General features: G+C 48.5%; 3 protein-coding genes across 5 annotated transcripts in view; 2 read left to right on the top strand and 1 right to left on the bottom strand.

The window, feature by feature from the left end:
- Positions 1-904: 904 nt before the first annotated feature.
- Positions 905-2,942, top strand: LOC138123466 (lysosomal proton-coupled steroid conjugate and bile acid symporter SLC46A3-like). Its single transcript, XM_069038218.1, has 5 exons — positions 905-2,081; positions 2,129-2,230; positions 2,281-2,418; positions 2,472-2,715; positions 2,773-2,942. Exons 1-5 carry the CDS (start codon positions 1,130-1,132, stop codon positions 2,867-2,869), a joined length of 1,533 nt encoding a protein of 510 aa, XP_068894319.1. The 5' UTR covers positions 905-1,129; the 3' UTR covers positions 2,870-2,942.
- A 483-nt stretch (positions 2,943-3,425) lies between these two features.
- Positions 3,426-21,118, top strand: Dhc64C (dynein heavy chain, cytoplasmic). 2 transcript variants are annotated; one of them, XM_069038212.1, is made up of 20 exons: positions 3,426-3,766; positions 3,810-4,576; positions 4,655-4,947; positions 5,155-5,404; positions 5,453-5,761; positions 5,815-5,950; positions 6,000-6,373; positions 7,818-11,136; positions 11,194-11,469; positions 11,520-11,754; positions 11,811-12,121; positions 12,172-12,260; positions 12,429-13,575; positions 13,632-13,819; positions 13,867-15,585; positions 15,642-15,843; positions 15,907-16,102; positions 17,037-20,490; positions 20,543-20,714; positions 20,769-21,118. In XM_069038212.1, the coding sequence occupies exons 1-20, from the start codon at positions 3,523-3,525 to the stop codon at positions 21,035-21,037; spliced, it is 13,950 nt and encodes a 4,649-aa protein (XP_068894313.1). In that variant the 5' UTR covers positions 3,426-3,522; the 3' UTR covers positions 21,038-21,118. The 2 variants fall into 2 exon arrangements, with proteins under 2 accessions (XP_068894313.1, XP_068894312.1); XM_069038211.1 differs by lacking the exon at positions 15,907-16,102 and adding an exon at positions 16,642-16,840 and having other exon boundaries at positions 3,427-3,766.
- The window catches only part of Lpin (phosphatidate phosphatase LPIN), a 15,148-nt gene continuing 13,557 nt past the window's right edge, over positions 21,101-22,691 (bottom strand). Inside the window, exons 9-11 of one of the 2 annotated variants that reach the window (XR_011156805.1) lie at positions 22,076-22,179; positions 21,658-21,967; positions 21,408-21,549 (exon numbers count right to left, since the gene is read on the bottom strand). Coding sequence is in view for 1 of the 2 variants with exons in the window: in XM_069038213.1 (XP_068894314.1) it covers positions 21,420-21,549; positions 22,076-22,179 (234 nt within the window). In the remaining variant the exon portion in view is untranslated. Of the gene's footprint in view, positions 21,550-21,657; positions 21,968-22,075; positions 22,180-22,691 lie in introns of both variants that reach the window. The other variant, XM_069038213.1, reaches the window with a different exon arrangement.

The following is a 22,691-nucleotide window of genomic DNA, read 5'->3' as shown; positions in this document are numbered from 1 at the left end:
ATAATTATTTTTTGTTTTTTTTTGTGTACAGGAAATTTATTGATCTGATAAATGTCAGTAGTTCAAATGTATTCTGGTATCTGGCGTATCTGGTGTATTTTATCTTCGTGATTTTATCATTTTTATTCCATCATATTACTTTTTAAATGCAAATTGGAAGTTTCATATAAATACAAATAGTAATTGACTAGTAAAGGTCTTCAATAACTGCAGCCTGTTTTCTATGCATTTTTTTCAACAAAAACCACAGATTCAGTTGTTACGACTAACCCACATTTTTAAAAGAATCTTTACAAAACAGGGTAGTTTTCTTTATTTTTAGCATAAAGTTCTAGCTCACATTTTTAAAAAGGCCATAAAAAATAGGGTATTTTCCATAAAAAATCGATCTTTTAATAGATAAAATGGGCTTAAAAACAAGTCACTTTCCCAATTTTTGTGTTTTTAAAAAGACCTCAATAATGGACTGTTTTTCAAACTCAACAAACTTCAACGACTGAAACTTGAAAATCGATTCATTTTTCTAAAAAAATGATGTTTTTGGGAAAATCTTTGTTAGAAAAAAGTCAAATTTAACGTTGTTTTTTGATGTTTTGGTAGAAATCCCGGTTTTGGAATACATTTAACGGATTGTTGAACAAAAAACGTGGAAAAAAACAAAAATTAAAGCGGCCGAATTGCGAACAATACACGATTATCGCTATTATGTTTGTTATTCTCCATGAATGAGGCAAGATTTTATTAATTACGGTGTTCCGAGTTGACCTTAGAGATTGAATAATGAGGACCGTCAGAGACGGATGTTTTTCTGAAAATGCGCCAAATTCCGTTAGCGATCGTGAAGTTCAAAGTATCAGACGATGATTACGATAAAATTGGAATCGTTGATGACATTCAACATGCAGCCTCATCAAACGCCTGACGGTTACCTCTTTTTTGTCGTTTTTCTCCTACGCCGCAACATCTTAAAAACCACGCAAAGGCCACCAACTTGCTCCCATCAAACAGGTTCTCTCGTTGTAAATCCTCTCGATTCAGTAATGATACGCGCAATCATCAAAACACCATGACGGTAAAAAATCTCAAGAATTAACGGTAGCAGCGCAGTGAATAAGTGATCGATGAAAGTATGGATTCGACCAAGAACTCGACGACCGTCTCGTCGGCGGAATTAGTGACGGAATCCATGGCGGACCTCAGACCGGAAGTTAAAACTTTTAAAACGATGACGGGAAAGGAGCGGCTGTTGTATGTCAAAGAAGTGATCACCGTGGAGCCGCTGATCGCGGCATACCTCATGGCTTCGGTGGTCTGTGGCCCCGCTCTAAACTATCTGGAGTTCGAAAAGGGATGCAGGTCCGATCTGAAGCTCGAAGATGCGGTGTGTGACATCATTCTGACGGAGGTCGACCACAATTACACGGCCGAGAACGACGAGATCCAGACTTTAATCGGGAACATGCACTCGTGGCAAGTGCCGCTACAGAGCGTCGTGCCCCTCATCCTGGTCCTCTTCCTCGGCTCTTACAGTGACAGACATAAGTTGCGAAAACCCTTCCTTTTGATTCCGATCTTCGGGGAATTCTTCGCCGTCGTGGGTTGCATTTTGTGCGTGGTCTTTATGAAAGAGTGGCCGCTGGCGTCCCAAGGCATCGCCCAGACCGTCGTTCCCTCTTTCTTCGGCGGCCCCACCATGCTAATAATGGCCGTTTTCGCATACATCGCCGACGTCAGTAGCGAAGAGATGCGCACCCTCAGAGTGGGAGTGGTGCAGATCGTCTTGAACATTTGCACCCCCGTTGGACAAGCCGTCAGCGGGATTCTTTTCACCAGCATCGGATACATCGGAGTTCTGTCTCTCGCCGCTTGTTGTTATCTCTTCGCAGTTCTTTACGGCATCTTCTGGATAAAAGAACCGAAGACGCCTGAAGTTGCCTCGAAGAAGTCTTTCATATCGGACGCTTTCGACCCTAAACACGCAGTGGAAACTTTCAACCTCTTGTTCAAGGGAAGCGGTAACATGCGTGTTTTTCTTCTGGCAGTGTTGTTCATCCAGATTATTTATAGTTTGGTGGTGACAGGTTGGCTCCTCTGTGCTATTTTACCCCATCTAAAAACGTGATTTCAGGCGAGGGCGGCGTTTTTTACTTGTACGCACAAGGATTTTTCGGTTGGGGTCCTGTCGAGTATAGTCTTTTCCTCACGATTAACACTGTAGTACATCTAGTAGGCAAGTACAATGCTACCAACTTGGCAACATTTGATCGTTTGTGTTGGCAGGTACCCTGATTGGGATTCCCCTGTTTACAAAATTTCTTGAAATGGGAGACTTCATGATTTTGGCTGTCACGTTCCTCGACAAAATCGTAGCGAATGTCATTTTTGGACTGGCCAAGACCGTCACTATTTTATACGTCGGTAATTTTATTAGGATTCGTTGTGATTACTCAATTCCTTGTGTATCTTTCTAGCTACCGCTGTTAGCATAATCACCGGAATTTCTACAATTGCCATTAGATCTTTGGCCACAAAAATTGTTTCGCCTGACGATTTAGGAAAGGCTCAATCTTTGTTCGGGATATGTGAAGCCATAGGGCCCGCACTAGCTGCCCCTGTTTACAATAAAGTGATCTATTTGAACACTTTGGACACATTACCTGCTGCTTACTTCTACTTTGGAGCTATTTTGTATGCACTTTCTTTGTTCATCATAATGTAAGCAGTGTCATTTGTAATTATTAATTTTGTTTTTAAACGTTTTCATTATTTTAGGTGGATGTATTATAAAAACAAAGCGAGTAAGGTAGAAGATCAGTCAAGCAAAGCCAATGGAAAACACTCCGAGAATTTACAAATGACCCATTTGTAGAAAAGAAAAATGAAACTCCGTTAGCTGTTATCGTGTATTTTATATTTTAATGAAATAAATATTATACCTGGTAGAGACTTTCATAACGTGTTGTACACACTATTTTTTCGCATATCGAAAAAAGTTGAGAAATTTGGTCTAAAAGGATTTATGAAAAATTACCAAAAAAAAATTGGTAGGTATGCTTTGACAATCATCTCCAAGGAGATGGAATGAAATGATGCAAAAAAGTACTACTTTCACTACAATTTTTCGTATAAAAAATACTACTTTCATTACGATTTTGCGTGTAAAAGAGTGCTACTTTCATTACGATATGCAAAAAACAATTTTTTTAACAGTTTATTTAATTATCGGCATTGGACCTACTGTTCAAATGGCCTACAATATGAACAAATGAACTACTACAGTGCAAGCACTGATGCAAGGTTATCAAAAAAGCCGAAACTGGTTTCGGTCTTGCTTCTGCGCTTGCTTTTTTTCTTTCGTTTTCTTGTTCACCATCGAGAGATTTTCCCTCACTCCAATTGCCTCCCTCCCTCCCTCCAGCATTCGCTAATCATTCGTCATCTGTCACCGGCAGCTGACGTCACTTGTATCTGTGGTGTGTCCGTTAATCAGGTGTTTTATCGTATTCGTTCGTTTTAAGCCCCATGGGGGACTCTTTGGAAGGGAGTGAGTCCACTCCCGAGCCCCAAAATGTGGCGATAGTCGATTTTAACGCGTTCACAAATTTTATCACGAAGGCGGCGACAGTTCTTTTGCCCGAAGACAACCAGTGGGAGTTGACCAACTTGCGTGCGGCTCTCGACGACAAGGGCAACCAAGAAGCCATCAGAAAGTTTCTGAGCGATTCGCAAGTCTCAACCCTTTACATCCAAAGGAACCCGTCCAAAGGTGAGTTGTCGGTATGAGTCAGTCGACCTTGACCCCTGTGCAGATGACGACAGCGACCAGCCTCCCGAGGGCGAGGAAGAGAAGGAGCCTGTCACCTTCTACGTCAGCAACGAGGTGCACTACTCAAACTCGAAGATGTCGAGTTTGGTGTGCATCAAAAGGGGGGCCGTCATCGAGGCCGACAAGAGCATCAGGGCTCAGGTGCGCCTCATGAACTTCAGCGATGGCTCCCCGTACGAAATCCTCCACTCGTACATAAGCAAAACGGTGGCCCCTTTTTTCAAATCGTACGTCAAAGAGTCTGGACGAGCGGATCGCGATGGCGACAAGATGGCGCCCTCTGTCGAAAAAACCATAGCCGAGTTGGAAATGGGGCTGCTCCATCTCCAACAAAACATCGACATTCCCGAGATCACCCTTCAGGTGCACCCCTACGTGGCCAGTTTGATCAAGCAGTGCGCTGACGAGGGGCGCAAACCCAAGGTCGCGGATTTCAGCGATAAAGTGGAGGACTCCAATTTCTTGAACCAACTGCAACACGGCGTCAATCGCTGGATTAAAGAGATCCAGAAGGTCACGAAACTCGACCGGGACCCCTCGTCAGGCACTGCTTTGCAAGAGATCAGCTTTTGGTTGAATCTGGAGCGGGCGTTGCATCGCATCCAGGAAAAAAGGGAAAGCATGGAGGTGGCCCTGACTTTGGACATTCTCAAGCATGGGAAGAGGTTCCACGCGACAGTGTCGTTTGACACGGACACAGGGTTGAAGCAAGCCATCGCCACAGTCAACGATTACAACCCCCTCATGAAGGTACAGTGAATGACAAATCTGACGTCGCGTTGCGTCGAAATGTACAGTATGTGACAATGCTAATGGTTTTTTTGTTAGGACTTCCCCATAAACGATTTGCTCTCGGCAACTGAATTAGAACGGATCAGGGCCGCTGTTCAACTGATTTTCGCGCATCTTCGCAAGATCCGTTCCACAAAATATCCAATTCAACGTTGCTTGCGTCTCGTCGAGGCCATATCACGTGACTTGGGGGCTCAACTGTTGAAAGTCTTAGGAACCAGGAGGTTGATGCATATTCCGTTCGATGAGTTTGAGAAGGTGATGACGCAGTGCTTTGACGTCTTCACCATCTGGGAAGACGAATATGAGAAACTGCAAGCCCTTCTTAGGTAAAATAATGTTCTGATGTAAAAAAATAGAAAAAAAGCACCGAAAGCGAAATCTCTTTTTACTTTGTGCAAAACTGATACATTTCAAAATTAAGGTTTCATTATGTCCCCAGTTTTTCAAGGTTCACTAGTAGGCCTTTTTTTTCGACTTATCTAAAATAAAAATTATGTATGTACTTCAACGCCTGCACGTTTTTTCCTTCACAGAGACATCATCAAGAAGAAACGAGACGAACAAATGAAGATGGTGTGGCGCATCTCGGCCCAGCACAAGAAACTCCAAAGCCGGATGGAACACATGCGTAAGTTCCGCCGGCAGCACGAGCAACTTCGCACCGTAATCGTGCGCGTCTTGAGACCATCCGTGCGAGACGCAGCGGCTCCTGTGGAGGGTGAAGACCTGGAGCAGTCAAAACCGACGTTGTCACTGGATGCGGCCGACGCCAACGCCATCGAGGTTCGCTTTCCTTCCTTCGTTTTTACCTTTCTAAAGAGGGGTTTATAGGAGGTCAATCTAGCCTACGAGAATGTGAAAGAAGTGGATTGTCTCGACATCTCCAAAGAGGGTCAAGACGCTTGGGATGCCGCCGTCCAGCGGTACGAGGAGCGCATCGACAGAGTAGAAACTAGGATAACTGCTCATCTGAGAGATCAGTTGGGCACTGCGAAGAACGCGAACGAGATGTTCAGGATTTTCTCACGGTTCAACGCTCTGTTCGTGAGGCCTCATATCAGAGGGGCTATAAGAGAGTACCAAACGCACTTGATACAGAGAGTCAAAGATGACATCGAAGCTCTACATGAGAAGTTTAAAGTAAGTAACGGACAGAATTACGAATCGAGTTGACAATTATTACATTTGAACAGGTTCAATATCCGCAAAGTAACAGCGCACGTATCAGCAAAGTCCGCGACTTGCCTCCGGTGGCAGGTTCAATAATCTGGGCTAGGCAGATCGACCATCAATTGACCACCTATCTTCGACGAGTCGAGGACGTTCTAGGTACAGTAGTGGAATTCTTTCAATTCCCTTCTTGATCGTTGCATTGAAGGTAAGGGTTGGGAAAACCACATCGAGGGCCAGAAACTCAAAGCCGACGGCGACAGCTTCCGCGTGAAGCTCAACACCCAAGAAATTTTCGATGATTGGGCTCGGAACGTGCAACAACGCAATCTCGGAGTGACCGGGAGAATTTTTACGATCGAAGCGGTGCGTTCGAGGAGCGGTCGTGGCAACGTCTTAAAGTTGAGAGTCAATTTCCTGCCGGAAATCATCACTTTGGCCAAAGAAGTGCGAAATTTGAAATGTCTAGGCTTCAGGGTACCCCTGGCCATCGTCAACAAAGCTCACCAAGCGAATCAACTCTATCCGTTCGCCATATCTCTTATAGAGAGCGTGCGCACCTACGAGATGACTCTCGAAAAGGTAAGTGACGATAGAATAGCCACAAGAGAAGGTGCACTATCTTGCAAATCCTCGAGAGTCTTTAGGTGACAAATACAGAAATCCGTATTTTATTACGTAGCTGTCAAACCGGATTAGTGGTCAAAGCGGTACCAAGGTAGCGTCCAGCTTATCAGTTACCGCATGTTATGTGTTTATGGTCTATGGTTAGGTCTCTAGCTGAAGCGCATGACATAATATTGTGCACCTGTCGTGCACACTTTTTGCCGATTAGCTATATACCATTCACGATGTTTTGGCATAAGGGGAGGCTATGATTTCATTTTTTAACGTTGGATACATGTTTGATTTCTGTCATCTCTGCTGTCACTAAAGTGCCTGACATGCAGACCTATCAAAATGAACGTAACATGTTGCCGAATTTACCGTAATCATAATTAAGCGACTTTAAGACGTACTGATGGTGTTTGTATTAGACTGCAGAACATATTTTCAGTAAGTTACAATGAAGTCAAGTTTTTTTTGTGTATAAATTGAATCGTAGGTGAGTACAAGAAAAAAATGTAACACGGATAGTGAAGGAAGAAACAACGACCCAATTGAAATGGCACAGGGGTTTTGTAAGACCTATTTTAACTTCGCGACAGAGTTGTGAATTTATGGCTTGAGTCTATTTTGAAATGTACTCCTGAAATTTGCCAATATTTTTGTAGATATTGTGAAGAACTTATTTCGGAAGATTGGGCAAAATTAATGTGAAATCTTTCATTTGAAAACGTTTTTCCTTTAATAATTTCATTAGGAGAATCTGACTCGGAATTTGATTGGGATTTTAAAGCAGGTAATGATGATTCAGAATTTTCTAATGAAATTATGGAAGTTGAATAGTTTTGTTCTTTTTTGTCATAGACGATGGGTGTGTAAATATTTTGCAGAAAGATTCGAATAAAGTAAGGCTTAATAAGTAGGTACAAGATTTTATACCATCTAGTTCTAGGAATGTTTTGGTTAAAATGAAAAATTCATTGAGAAGTTACTAACTGGTTCGTTAAGACACTGTATAGGTGGGTTATCTAAGTGGTGCATAAATTAACAGGAGCCACTTCGTCTTTCGGTCCCGGTCCCTACTATTCTGTAGTTTGTTCAAGTCAGTTTCCTGTTTTGTTAAATTGGATTAAAAATGTGTGAGTATTGTTATATTGCAAACTAGTAAAACTGACAACAATGCACTAGACAATGACGCAGTTTATAACCTCAAACTTAGAAAAACATAACCTAATTCAACAGACATCTTTACTGCCAACTTAAATGCACTTTTTCCATGGCCTCCCCTTATGCCAAAACATCGTGAATGGCATATAATTCTTATCCGATGAAGTGTCCCTTTTACGTAATTCTTGCATGTTACGGTGTCCTAGACTAGATCGTTCTCCTCGTGTCAAGATCCAACATTTTTCTTGTTTAGATCGAGGACAAAGCTAGCATCATCCCGTTGGTGGCCGGCATGCGCAAAGAAGTTCAACAGCTCATCGCCGAAGGCATCCAACTGGTGTGGGAAAGCTACAAACTGGACCCCTACGTCCAGCGCCTCTCCGACACGGTGGTAAGTTTCCAAGAGCGCGTCGAAGAACTGGTCATTGTCGGCGAACAACTAGAAGTCGACGTGAGGTCTCTGGAGACGTGTCCCTACTCGGCGAACACCTTCGCCGACATTTTGTCCAAGATCCAACACGCCGTAGACGATCTGTCGCTCAAGCAGTACTCGAATCTGCACATTTGGGTGAACAGACTCGACGAAGAGGTCGAGAAGAACTTGGCCAGGCGTCTGCAGGCGGGAATCGAAGCTTGGACTGACGCTCTCAACGGCCAGAAGAAAGAAATCGATCACAGCATGGACACGGATGCTCCAGCTCAGCCGACGCACAAACCCGGGGGCGATCCTCACATCCAAGTGGTGGTGCACGAAGTGAGGATCACCAATCAGACGATGTACTTGTATCCGAGCATAGAGGAAGCGAGGTTCCAGATTATGCAACAGTTGTTCGCTTGGGAGGCAATCGTGATGTCCCAACAGCGGTTGCAGAGCAGTCGTTATCAAGTCGGAGTGGATAAGCCGGTCACGGAGACTTACAGAAATATTTTGACTAAACTTCCAAACAACTCGGGACCTTTGGAAAATGCGTACAGCGCGATAGCGTCCAAGATAAAAGAAATACAGAATTACGTCAACGAATGGTTGACTTATCAATCGTTGTGGGACTTGCAAGCCGACAATTTGTACGGAAAGCTCGGCGATGACATCAGCAAGTGGATGGAGTGTCTCAATGACATCAAGAAGACGAGGACAACTTTCGACACTTCCGACACTCGTCGAGAATTCGGTCCCGTGGTCATCGATTTCGCCAAAGTCCAAAGCAAAGTCTCTCTCAAGTACGACTCTTGGCACAAAGAAACCCTCGGCAAATTCGGCAGTTTGTTGGGCAACGAGATGGTGACGTTCCACTCGAGCGTCTCCAAGAGTCGGTCGGACTTGGAGTTGCAAAGCATCGAGGCCGCGAGCACTTCGGACGCCGTCTGCTTCATCACTTACGTCCAGCAGCTGAAGAGGAACATGAAAGCGTGGGAAAAGCAGGTGGAGATCTACCGCGAGGGGCAGAGAATACTGGAGAGACAGCGTTTCCAATTCCCCACGACTTGGTTGCACGTGGAGAATCTCGAAGGCGAATGGGGCGCTTTCAACGAGATCATCAAGAGAAAAGACTCGTCGATCCAGACCCAGGTGGCCAGTCTCCAGCAGAAGATCGTGTCGGAAGACAAGGCCGTGGAGAGTCGCACCAACGACTTCTTGAACGATTGGGAGAGAAGCAAGCCGGTCGAAGGTCATCTCAAACCCGACGATGCCCTCACCCAGTTGCAACTGTTCGAGAGTAAATTCGCCCGATTGAAAGAAGAGAGGGATAACGTCGCCAAAGCGAAGGAAGCTTTGGAACTGCAAGAACCTGGAGGTGTCAGCACTAGCGAAGATAAAATGCAGGTCGTCTACGAAGAGTTGCAAGATTTGCGAGGAGTGTGGTCGGAGTTGTCCAGGATTTGGACGCAGATCGACGAGACCAGAGAGAAGCCATGGTTGTCGGTGCAGCCTAGAAAGTTGCGTCAACAGTTGGACGCCATGACTGCACAGTTGAAGGAACTTCCGGCGAGGTTGCGTCAGTACGCTTCGTACGAGTACGTCAGGAAAACGTTGCACAATTACACCAAAGTGAACATGTTGATTATCGAACTGAAATCGGACGCTCTGAAAGAGCGCCACTGGAAACAACTGATGAAACAGTTGAGAGTCAACTGGGTCTTGTCCGATCTGACGTTGGGTCAGGTCTGGGATGTCAACTTGCAAAAGAACGAGTCGATCGTCAAAGACATCATTTTGATCGCTCAAGGAGAGATGGCGCTGGAAGAATTCTTGAAACAAGTGCGCGAATCGTGGCAGACCTACGAACTAGATTTGATCAACTATCAGAACAAATGCAAACTGATCAGAGGCTGGGACGATTTGTTTAATAAAGTGAAGGAACACATCAATTCGGTGGCGGCGATGAAACTGTCGCCTTACTACAAGGTCTTCGAAGAAGAAGCGCTGACTTGGGAAGAGAAGTTGAACAGGATCAACGCTCTGTTCGACGTGTGGATCGACGTCCAGAGACGTTGGGTCTACTTGGAAGGAATCTTCTCGGGAAGCGCCGACATCAAAACTCTGCTCCCGGTGGAAACCTCGAGATTCCAAAGCATAAGCTCCGAATTTCTGGGCCTGATGAAGAAAGTCAGCAAGTCGCCGATGGTGATGGACGTGCTGAACATCCCGGGCGTGCAACGCGCCCTCGAGCGTCTGGCCGACTTGCTCGGCAAAATCCAGAAAGCTCTCGGCGAGTACTTGGAACGCGAACGCACTTCCTTCCCTCGATTTTACTTCGTCGGCGACGAAGATCTCCTGGAGATCATCGGCAACAGTAAGAACATCGCCAGGTTGCAGAAACACTTCAAAAAAATGTTCGCCGGTGTCGCGTCCATCATCTTGAACGAGGACAACACCGTGATCACCGGCATCGCCTCGAGAGAAGGCGAAGAAGTCGTCTTTTGCAGTCCGGTCTCTACGGTCGAACACCCGAAGATCAACGAGTGGCTCACCCTCGTCGAGAAGGAAATGAGGGTGACTCTGGCCTCGAGCCTGGCTCAAGCCGTGCAAGACAGCAAGCAGTTCAAGGACGAGATCGATTCCAAAAACTACATGCAATGGGTGGACAAGTACCAAGCGCAGATAGTGGTGCTCGCGGCGCAGATCTTGTGGAGCGAAGATGTAGAAGCGGCGCTCGTCAAGATGAACGGAGAAGCGCAAAAGGGACCTTTGGAGAAAGTGTTGCAGCAAGTCGAGAACACGCTCAACGTCCTCGCCGATTCGGTACTGCAAGAGCAACCGTTGTTGCGTCGCAAGAAACTCGAACACTTGATCAACGAGTTCGTCCACAAGAGGACGGTGACGAGAAGGTTGATCGCCAACGGAGTGTCGAGCAACAAAGCGTTCGAGTGGTTGTGCGAGATGCGGTACTACTTCGACCCCAGACAGACCGAGGTTTTGAAACAGCTGACGATACACATGGCCAACGCCAAGTTTTACTACGGATTCGAGTACCTGGGAGTTCAGGATAGATTAGTACAGACGCCGCTCACGGATCGATGCTATTTGACGATGACTCAAGCTCTGGAGGCCAAACTCGGAGGTTCTCCGTTCGGTAAGTCGACTCGAGCGTGATTTGACGCCATCGTATTGCAATATCATTTGTTGACAGGACCTGCCGGTACCGGTAAGACCGAGTCGGTCAAAGCTTTGGGCAACCAATTGGGACGCTTCGTTCTCGTTTTCAATTGCGACGAAACTTTCGATTTCCAAGCGATGGGACGCATTTTCGTCGGCTTGTGTCAAGTGGGTGCGTGGGGTTGTTTCGACGAGTTCAACAGATTAGAGGAGAGGATGTTGTCGGCGGTGTCCCAACAAGTGCAAACGATACAAGAAGCTCTGAAGTCTTTGAGGGAGAAGGAAGCGGGAGATTATGGATCGATCGGAAGTGAGACGTTCGATTTTTGTTGCGCGCTCGAATTTCAAAACTTGTCGCAGGTATCACCGTCGAATTGGTGGGCAAACAAGTGAGGGTGTCACCCGACATGGCGATCTTCATCACGATGAATCCGGGCTACGCGGGACGTTCCAACTTGCCGGACAACTTGAAGAAGTTGTTCAGGTCGTTGGCGATGACCACACCCGACAGACAATTGATCGCGGAAGTTATGCTCTTCTCTCAAGGTTTTCGTACCGCAGAGAAGCTCGCCTGCAAGATAGTACCGTTCTTCAAGTGAGTGCCGTTTGGAAAAACATCTGAAAAGAAACTGACTCGCTCTTGGGTTGCAGATTGTGCGACGAGCAACTGTCGAACCAGTCGCATTACGATTTCGGTTTGCGCGCCCTCAAGTCGGTCCTCGTCTCTGCCGGTAACGTGAAACGCGACAGGATTCAAAGGATCAAGGAAGGAATGAAACAACGAGGAGAGACAAATATCGATGAGGCGAGCATCGCCGAGAATCTCCCGGAACAAGGGATTTTGATTCAGTCTGTTTGCGAGACGATGGTGCCCAAACTGGTAGCCGAAGACATTCCGTTGTTGTCGAGTCTCCTGAACGACGTCTTCCCCAATGTGCAGTACACTAGAGCGGAGATGAAAGGTACCACGTTGCATTTTATGCCCAGCTGGTCGTAATGAATTTTTGTTTAGGTTTGAAAGACGAAATTCGCAAAGTTTGTCAAGAGGAGTTCCTGGTATGTGGCGAAGGCGACGAACAGGGTTCTGCCTGGATGGAAAAGGTAAGTCTCGTTTGATTCTACTGTTGAAATGATTGTGCACTTCATTCCATGCTGCACAGAGAGCTTTTGTCGGAGAGACTTGGGTCGAGAAGGTACACACACACAGTCAACTAACTTTTACTCGTAATCAGCACCACATTCGTCACTTATTCATGATTTCTCTGTTAGGTCCTCCAACTGTACCAGATTTCCAATTTGAACCACGGTCTCATGATGGTGGGACCCAGCGGTTCCGGTAAGAGTACCGCTTGGAGAGTACTGCTGAAAGCGTTGGAGAGATTCGAAGGAGTGGAAGGTGTGGCCCACGTGATCGACCCCAAAGCGATCAGCAAAGAAGCTCTGTACGGAGTGTTGGATCCGAACACTCGCGAGTGGACTGACGGTCTCTTCACTCATATACTCAGAAAGATCATCGACAACGTCAGAGGCGAGATAAACAAACGCCAGTGGATCATTTTCGACGGCGACGTGGATCCCGAGTGGGTGGAGAATTTGAATTCGGTTCTCGACGATAATAAATTGTTGACGTTGCCCAACGGCGAGCGCTTGTCGCTTCCACCGAACGTCAGGGTCATGTTCGAGGTGCAAGATTTGAAATACGCGACTCTCGCCACCGTCTCGCGTTGCGGTATGGTGTGGTTCTCCGAGGACGTGCTCTCGACGGAGATGATCTTCGAGAATTACATGTTGAGACTGAAGAGCATCCCGTTGGAAGAGGGAGAGGACGACAGCTTCGGGAAGAAGAACGAGAACAAAGAAGATTTGTTGTCGCCGACGTTGCAAGTTCAAGTCGACGTCGCCAGCATTCTTCAGTCGCATCTCGCACCGGACGGTCTCGTGGTTCGCTGTCTGGAATACGCGATGGAACAAGAACACATCATGGACTTCACCAGGCTGCGCGCGCTGAGTTCGCTCTTTTCCATGTTGAACCAGTGCGTGAGGAACGTCCTCCAGTACAATCACTCCCACTCGGACTTCCCTCTGACGAACGAACAGCTCGAAAAGTACATCCCCAAGTGTCTGGTCTATTCGCTGTTGTGGAGCTTCGCCGGCGACGCCAAGCTGAAAGTGCGTTCGGATCTTGGAGATTTCATCCGATCGGTGACGACGATTCCGCTCCCGCCGTCCAGCAGCATGCCGATAATCGACTACGAGGTCAACATCGAGGGCGAATGGTCGCCGTGGTCCAACAAAGTACCGCAAATCGAAGTCGAGACGCACAAAGTGGCGTCGCCCGACATCGTGGTCCCCACTTTGGACACGGTGCGGCACGAGTCTCTCCTCTACACTTGGTTGGCCGAGCACAAACCGATCGGTAAGTCGAAGAGTCCGGCTCGAAGGACCAGCTGTGACGAGACATCTTGTTTGCAGTGCTGTGCGGACCGCCCGGTTCCGGCAAGACCATGACGCTCTTCTCGGCTTTAAGAGCCCTCCCCGACATGGAAGTCGTCGGTTTGAATTTCTCTTCGGCGACGACTCCCGAGCTCCTGCTGAAGACTTTCGATCATTACTGCGAGTACCGTAAGACTCCCAACGGCGTGATACTGGCACCTGTCCAGGTAAGTCGAACGATTGAGCGATATTTGTTCTGATCGTTTTCTCCTAGTTGGGCAAATGGTTGGTCTTGTTCTGCGACGAAATCAACTTGCCGGACATGGACATGTACGGCACTCAGAGGGTCATCATGTTCTTGCGTCAAATCGTCGAGCAGCGAGGTTTCTACAGAGCCTCGGATCAGACTTGGGTCGCTCTGGAGCGGATCCAGTTCGTCGGAGCTTGCAACCCGCCCACCGATCCGGGACGAAAACCGCTCTCCCATCGATTCTTGAGACACGTTCCGGTCATCTACGTCGACTATCCCGGCGAAACTTCGCTGAAGCAGATCTACGGCACGTTCACCAGAGCCATGTTGAGGCTGACGCTGGGTTTGCGCGGTTACGCCGAGCCTCTGACCAACGCAATGGTGGAGTTCTACTTGACCTCGCAAGATAAATTCACCCAAGACATGCAGCCCCATTACGTGTATTCTCCTCGCGAGATGACGCGATGGGTGAGAGGCATCTGCGAGGCGATCCGACCTCTGGACCACCTCAACGTCGAGGGGTTGGTGAGGCTCTGGGCCCACGAGGCGCTCCGACTGTTCCAAGACCGATTGGTCGAGGATTCGGAGCGTCGCTGGACCAACGAGAACATCGACGCCGTCGCGTTGAAGCATTTCCCTTCGGCCAACTGCGAGAAGGCTCTGGAGAGGCCGATTTTGTACAGCAACTGGTTGTCCAAAGACTACGTCCCGGTGGATCGCGAACAGTTGCGCGAATACGTCAAGGCGAGACTCAAAGTCTTCTACGAGGAGGAGCTGGACGTGCCTCTGGTGCTGTTCGACGAGGTCCTCGATCACGTCTTGAGAATCGACAGGATTTTCCGGCAGCCTCAAGGTCATCTCTTGTTGATCGGCGTGTCCGGCGCCGGAAAGACGACCCTGTCACGTTTCGTCGCGTGGATGAACGGACTGTCCATCTTCCAGATCAAAGTCCACAACAAATACACCGCCGAAGATTTCGACGAAGATTTGCGGTCCGTGTTGAGACGCAGCGGATGCAAGGACGAGAAGATCGCGTTCATCCTGGACGAGTCGAACATGTTGGATTCGAGCTTCTTGGAGCGGATGAACACGCTGTTGGCCAACGGCGAAGTCCCCGGTTTGTTCGAGGGTGACGAGTACACCACCCTGATGACCCAGTGCAAAGAAGGAGCCCAGAGAGAAGGTCTGATGTTGGACTCCAGCGACGAGCTGTACAAATGGTTCACCCAGCAAGTCATGCGCAACCTGCACGTCGTGTTCACGATGAACCCCTCGACGGACGGGTTGAAGGATCGCGCGGCCACTTCTCCGGCCCTGTTCAACAGGTGCGTCCTGAACTGGTTCGGCGATTGGTCGGACGGCGCCCTCTTCCAGGTGGGCAAAGAGTTCACGAACCGGGTCGACCTGGACAAGCCGACTTGGAAGGCTCCCGATTTCTTCCCGGCCGCTTGCAATCTCATATCGGCGACTCCGATCCACCGAGAGGCGGTGATCAACGCTTGCGTCTACGTCCACCAGACGCTGCACAAAGCCAACGCCCGTCTCGCCAAGCGCGGAAGCCGCACCATGGCCATCACCCCGAGACACTACCTAGATTTCATCCACCACTTCGTCAAGTTGTACAAGGAGAAGCGGTCCGACCTGGAGGAGCAGCAGCTCCACCTCAACGTCGGTCTGAGCAAGATCGCCGAAACCGTCGAGCAAGTCGAAGAGATGCAAAAGAGTCTGGCGGTCAAGTCGCAGGTGGGCGCGCACGGTGAGGGGAAGCGGTGACGAAAATGACGATGCGTCTTTTCCAGGAACTCCAAGCGAAAAACGAAGCCGCCAACGCCAAGCTGCGCCAGATGGTGAAGGACCAGCAGGAAGCCGAGAAGAAGAAGGTGCAGAGCCAAGAGATCCAGCTGCAGCTGAGCGAGCAGACCATCCACATCGAGCAGAAGCGGCAAGAAGTGATGGCCGACCTGGCCCAGGTGGAACCCGCCGTGATAGACGCCCAGAACGGTAATGACGGTTTTTTTTGTCGCCTCGAGCGTCGATTATTACAGGTCACTTGATTATTGTCAGCCGTTAAGTCTATAAAGAAGCAGCACCTGGTCGAGGTGCGTTCGATGGCGAATCCACCAAACAGCGTAAAGATGGCGCTGGAATCGGTGTGTTTGCTCCTGCACGAGAACGCGAACGAATGGCGTTCCATAAGATCTGTAATTATGAGAGAGAACTTCATAGCGACCATTGTTAACTTCAGCAGTGATAATTTGACGTAAGGCTGGTCGAAGCCATCTTGATATTATTATGTATATCTGTTTCAAAATCAAAAATCTACCACCTGTTGAATTATGTTGGCAGAAAAAAAGAAATCCCTAGAATAAGTTTCATTTTTTGGGTTGGCCCAGAATTTGACATTGAACTGTTGAGTCAATTTACGTCACACAAAATAATTATCATGTACAAAAAGGTGGTAGCTACCGTATCATAACTTTTGAGTGATATAATAAAATGAGAATAAAAAAACACGATGAATTACGACCTAAACAAATGTCAACAGTTTTCTTTCATAACCCTACTTATTTCTGACACTTGCAAACACACTAAAAACAAAAGTTGGCGACGTTGTCGGTTGTATTTTCGAGGTAGAATGCAGTATTGGCGGATTTTTGATTTTTAAACAGATTATAGATGTGCGACCTCGTACTTGCCTGCGATTTGGCTTCACTTTACGTTTCCCGTCCGTAGTTGTAGCTTTTTTGACGTTTTCGTTTTTATTCCATCCTGCATCTTATTATTTTCTATTCTGCACAGCCGTAAAGTCTATCAAAAAACAACAGTTGGTCGAAATCCGTACCATGGCGAATCCCCCTGCGGTGGTAAAATTGGCCCTAGAATCCATTTGCTTGTTGCTCGGTGAAAACGCAAGCGACTGGAAGTCTATTCGAGCGGTCATCATGCGTGATAACTTCATCAATACAGTAGTCAACAATTTCAATACGGAGGACATTAGGTATGCATGTGCTTCATACGAGACCGAGGCCATTTCAGACAACCACCGCACAACAGAATCGCTTCTTCGATTGGTTCGTACGGTTTTGAGTGTTCTTTGAACTGGCCTCGCCCCCCATCCCTAGACGTAAACGCTAGCATGTCCACCCACCTCAGACACCTTGCGCTTTTCCACACCCTCATCGAATGTGTTTTAGTGACGACGTCCGCGAAAAAATGAAGACTCGTTACCTCAACAATCCCGATTACAATTTCGAAAAGGTCAACCACGCCAGTAACGCGTGCGGTCCTTTGGTCAAGTGGGCCATGGCTCAGATCCTCTACGCCGACATGCTGAAAAAGGTGGAACCTCTGCGCGAGGAACTCAACTCGTTGGAGAAACAGGCCGAGACCAACCAGAAACGAGGCGACGAAGTGAAGAATCTGATCAGCCAGCTGGAGCAAAGCATCGCCTCGTACAAAGAGGAGTACGCGCAGCTGATCGCGCAAGCTCAGGCGATCAAGACCGACCTGGAGAACGTTCAAGCCAAGGTGGACCGCTCCATCGCGCTGTTGAAGTCTTTGGTGATCGAGAGGGAGCGCTGGGAGGCCACGAGCGAGACGTTCAGGTCTCAGATGTCGACCATAATCGGAGACGTGCTCTTGTCGGCCGCTTTCATAGCTTACGGCGGTTACTTCGACCAGCACTACAGACAGAATCTGTTCAGCACCTGGTGCCAACATCTGACGCTGGCCGCGATACAGTACAGACCCGACATCGCCAGAACCGAGTACTTGTCGAATCCAGACGAGCGTCTGAGGTGGCAAGCCAACGCTTTACCGTCGGACGATCTGTGCACGGAGAACGCGATCATGCTGAAGAGGTTCAACCGGTACCCCCTGATCATCGACCCCTCGGGACAGGCCACCGAGTACATCATGAACGAATTCAAAGACAAGAAGATCACCAAGACCAGTTTCTTGGATGATTCGTTCAGGAAGAATCTGGAGTCGGCTCTGCGATTCGGCAATCCGCTCCTGGTCCAAGACGTCGAGAACTACGACCCGATCTTGAATCCGGTGCTCAATCGAGAACTGAGACGAACCGGAGGACGCGTCCTCATTACTCTGGGCGACCAAGACATCGATTTGTCGCCGTCGTTCGTGATTTTCTTGTCGACTCGCGACCCGACCGTCGAATTTCCTCCGGACATATGTTCCAGGGTCACTTTTGTTAATTTCACGGTGACCCGAAGCTCGCTCCAGAGTCAGTGCCTGAACCAGGTGCTCAAAGCTGAGAGACCCGACATCGACGCCAAGCGATCCGACTTGCTGAAATTGCAAGGGGAGTTCCACCTGAGACTGAGACAGTTGGAGAAGTCTCTGCTTCAGGCGTTGAACGACGCCAAAGGCAAGATTTTGGACGACGACAGCGTGATCACGACTCTCGAAACGCTGAAACAGGAAGCCGCCGAGATCGGCCAGAAGGTGGAAGAGACCGACAAGGTGATCTCGGAGATAGAGACCGTGTCGCAGCAGTACTTGCCGTTGTCGCAGGCCTGCAGCAACACTTACTTCACCATGGACAGCTTGAACCAGGTCCACTTCTTGTACCAGTACTCCCTCCAGATGTTCTTGGACATGTTCAGCAGCGTCCTGATGAGCAACCCTCACCTGGACAACATCTCCGACTACCAGGCCCGACTCAACATCATCACCACCGATCTCTTCTCGGTGTGCTACGAGCGAGTCGCCCGCGGAATGTTGCACAACGACCGACTCACCTTCGCCATACTCCTCTGTCGTATCCACCTGAAGGGAGTCCCCAGCGAACCGAATCTAGATCAAGAGTTCAGCTTCTTCTTGCGCGGCAAAGAGGGCGTCTTCAACAGGTCGACCAGTCTGTCGATCGACGGCCTCAACAGCGAGCAGCAAGAAGCGATGATGAGACTGTCGACGCGACTCCCCGCCTTCAAGAAGCTCTCCGAGAAGATCGAGGAGATGCCGGAGTTCGGCGCGTGGCTCCAGCAGAGCTCGCCCGAACAGTGCGTGCCCAGACTGTGGCTGGAAGAGCGCCAGCTGAGTCCGATCGGCACGTCCATGTACCAGCTGCTGGTGATCCAGGTGTTCCGGCCGGACCGCGTCATCGCCGCCGCCCAACTCTTCGTGGCGGCGGTCTTGGGCGACAACTTCATGCCGAACGCCGAGAAAGAGCTGGATCTGGCCGAGTGCGTCGAAAAGGAGATCCGCTCGAACGTGCCCGCCTTGCTGTGCTCGGTTCCCGGTTTCGACGCGTCGAGTCGCGTGGACGACCTCGCCGCGGAGCTCAACAAGCAGATCTCGAGCATAGCGATCGGTTCGGCGGAAGGATTCAACCAAGCGGATCGAGCGATCAACATGGCGTGCAAGACCGGAAGGTGGGTCATGTTGAAGAACGTGCACCTGGCGCCGCAGTGGCTGGTGCAGCTGGAGAAGAAGCTGCACTCGTTGCAGCCGCACGCCAATTTCAGGCTCTTCCTGACGATGGAGATCAATCCGAAGCTGCCGGTCAACCTGCTCAGGGCCGGGCGAATATTCGTGTTCGAGCCGCCGCCGGGCATCAGAGCGAACCTGTTGCGGACCTTCAGCACCGTCCCGGCGAGCAGGATGATGAAGCCGCCCAACGAGAGGGCCAGGTTGTACTTCTTGCTGGCGTGGTTCCACGCGATAGTCCAAGAGAGGTTGCGGTACGCCCCCCTCGGCTGGGCCAAGTACTACGAGTTCAACGAGTCGGATCTGAGGGTCGCCTGCGACACCTTGGACACCTGGATCGAGACGACGGCGATGGGGAGAACAAATTTACCCCCGGAAAAGGTCCCGTGGGACGCTCTCGTCACCTTGCTGTCCCAGTCAATCTACGGGGGCAAGATCGACAACGACTTCGACCAGAGACTCTTGCACTCGTTCTTGACCAAGTTGTTCACGCCGAAGAGCTTCGAGAGCGATTTCGCTCTGGTGGCCAACATCGATAACGGTCCCAACGGAAACAGGCACATCACGATGCCCGACGGCACCAGGAGGGACCATTTCCTGAAGTGGATCGAGAGTCTGGCCGACAGACAAACGCCGGCGTGGTTGGGCTTGCCGAACAACGCGGAGAAGGTGCTGCTGACCACCAGAGGGACGGATCTGGTCAGCAAGCTGCTGAAGATGCAACAGCTCGAAGACGACGACGAACTGGCCTACTCCACCGTCGACGAGAACTCGCCGACGGATCCCGCGCAAATCGACGGCAGACCCTCCTGGATGAAGACGTTGCACAACTCGGCGATCACTTGGTTGCAATTGTTGCCGACTTCGCTGCAAATCTTGAAACGTACGGTCGAGAACATCAAAGATCCGCTCTACAGGTACTTCGAGAGAGAGGTGAACTCGGGAGCGAAGCTGCTGCAAGACGTCATCCACGACCTCAAAGACGTGGTGCTCATCTGCCAAGGAGAAAAGAAGCAGACCAATTACCACCGAAGCATGCTCGGGGAGCTAGTTCGGGGTATTTTACCCGGGAACTGGCGCCGGTACACCGTCCCCAGAGGTTGCACCGTCATCCAGTGGATCACCGACTTCAGCCAGAGGGTCAAGCAACTGCAGCAAGTGTCGAAACTGGTGTCGACGGCCGGCGCCAAGGAACTACAAGTAAGTTAAAAGCGAGCAGCAGGAAACCGTACGAATTGTCGCCGTCTTTCAGAGTTTTCCCGTGTGGTTGGGCGGCCTGTTGAACCCCGAAGCTTACATCACGGCCACCAGACAATGCGTGGCCCAGGCCAACAGCTGGTCTCTGGAAGAACTCTACCTGGAGGTCACCATTACGGATTCCAACGATCAAGCGTCGGTACCTCACGATTGTTTCGCAGTAACAGGTACGGTTCGGTCTCGAGCAAAACGAACGAAATGATGACGTGTCTTTGTTGCAGGGATCAAGTTACAAGGGGCCCAGTGCCGCAACAATCAGTTGCTCTTGACTTCCAGCATCATGATGGAGCTGCCGATCACCCTGCTGCGCTGGATCAGGGTGTCGGGTGACGAGAAGGTCGCAACGAGCAAGCTATCCTTGCCGATCTACCTGAATTCCACCAGAACCGAATTGCTCTACACCGTCGACTTGAACATAGCACCGGGGCAGGATCCGCACAGTTTCTACGAGAGAGGTGTCGCATTGCTTACATCAACATCGCTTAATTAATCGATTTATTTATGCTTTAAAATATCTAATTATATACCAACAGTGGTGAACAAATTAAAAATATACACATGTAGAAATTTATTGCAATAACTTAAAAAAAAACAACAGAAAAATGTGTCCCTTAAAAATTAAAATATCACATTATCGCAGGTGTGAATCACGTTTCTTCAGTACTAAACGAACAATAAGCAAATGGTATAACACGTGGAGTATTAAGCCTAACTTATAATAAATTGGTAATCAGTATATCACAATATCGTTATTATTATAATTTACAACAGTGACATCTAGTTGATTTCCTCTAAAAGCTGCGTCCGGTAATGAGAACATCGAAAGCAGACGACGATAAATACTGAACCGATAAATGCAGAGAGGGTTGCGATTAGACGACTTCCGGTAGTTCTTCGACTAGGGGAAGGGGATCGCGCCAGTACACGAACTGCGAATATTCGTTGGCCGCCTCGATCAGAGGAGGAAACAGCTGATCGACGTAGTCCGTCATGTTTGCGTATCTGCAAGAGAGAATTAGACATGAGAACGTATCCTACGGTGGAGGCACGACACAACTTTTGCAAAGCGCACGCACACACACACACACAGATATTCTCTTTTGAGCTTACCATTGTGCCGCCACAATCGAAGCCGACGTGCAGACAATAACATTACAAAAATACTTTAGCGCGATTTGTATTTTATCGTTCGTCCGCGTAAACCCCATGAGGTGATCGAGATGATGGACGAAGCGTTATTCACTGTTAGTACAATGGCGTGAGATGTGAGAGAGGCGAAATTGTCCGATAAAATACAAATGTGACCGTCTACTAATCGCTCAAGTCTGACTCGATTTCGTCACTACTACTGTCATTGTCTTTGAGCTTATGTAATAGAGGAGGAAATACGTCATTGACGACCAGCGACTGGCCCGTGTAACTGTAAAAAATTAACAAAACACCAACTTAAATACGCCATACTACTAAAACTAAACTAAAAAATAGAAGCGACCCGTTTTTAGTACCAAATAAAAATCGAGATACTCACGTCGATTGGAAGGTCCGGGTCAGTTCGTGTTTGAGTTGTCCTTGGGGGTTGATCGTGAATATCCTGACGATGGGAATGTTGACCGCTCTGTAGGCCCACACGTCCTGAAACGCGCACGTTTATCCAACAATTCTGTTACTCTCGTCAGAGACAACTTCTCTCTGCTCTCGTGTCAAAAATAAATTACTCCCTAGAATTCGATCTTTTAGGGAAATTACGTTTTTCATGTTGTGCAACTAGAATTTTCAAAAGTAATTTTGAATGCTTAAGGTTGGTTACTATTATGAATTGACAGATTAAATCCAAAAGCGTTTTTTCGCGAATAACCGTGTAACAGTATTCGGTTAGAAACGGTTTCCCCCCACTTTTACTCACTTTTTGAGTAACACAGTTTACGCGAAAACGCAGCGGTTATTTTATAGTGTTATTCCCCTAAGTTATTTGTTATAAAATATTAATTAAAAAGTTTAACAATTTCCAGTTATTCAGTTTTTCACTTCTATGAGTTCTGTGTATTTCCAACTCTATGTGCAGTGATATGACAGCAGACGCCACAAATATGGACTTATTCTTTGTGTTAATGGATTCGTTTTTTTCGAACGATACTGAAATAATC

The sequence above is a fragment of the Tenebrio molitor genome, chromosome 2 (genome assembly GCF_963966145.1).
Source record: "Tenebrio molitor chromosome 2, icTenMoli1.1, whole genome shotgun sequence".
NCBI classification, from domain to species: Eukaryota; Metazoa; Arthropoda; class Insecta; order Coleoptera; family Tenebrionidae; genus Tenebrio; species Tenebrio molitor.
This window is presented reverse-complemented; position numbering and strand designations above follow the sequence as displayed.

Bases quoted from the DNA above. Each gene is read 5' to 3' on its own strand.
- Dhc64C (XM_069038211.1), top strand. From the start codon at position 3,523: ATGGGGGACTCTTTGGAAGGGAGTGAGTCCACTCCCGAGCCCCAAAAT. The intron at 12,261-12,428 runs GTAAGTCTCGTT...TTTCTCTGTTAG, and splicing joins GTTCTGCCTGGATGGAAAAG to GTCCTCCAACTGTACCAGAT. The intron at 20,491-20,542 runs GTAAGTTAAAAG...GCCGTCTTTCAG, and splicing joins CCGGCGCCAAGGAACTACAA to AGTTTTCCCGTGTGGTTGGG.
- LOC138123466 (XM_069038218.1), top strand. From the start codon at position 1,130: ATGGATTCGACCAAGAACTCGACGACCGTCTCGTCGGCGGAATTAGTG. The intron at 2,231-2,280 runs GCAAGTACAATG...TTGTGTTGGCAG, and splicing joins CACTGTAGTACATCTAGTAG to GTACCCTGATTGGGATTCCC. The intron at 2,716-2,772 runs GTAAGCAGTGTC...TCATTATTTTAG, and splicing joins CTTTCTTTGTTCATCATAAT to GTGGATGTATTATAAAAACA.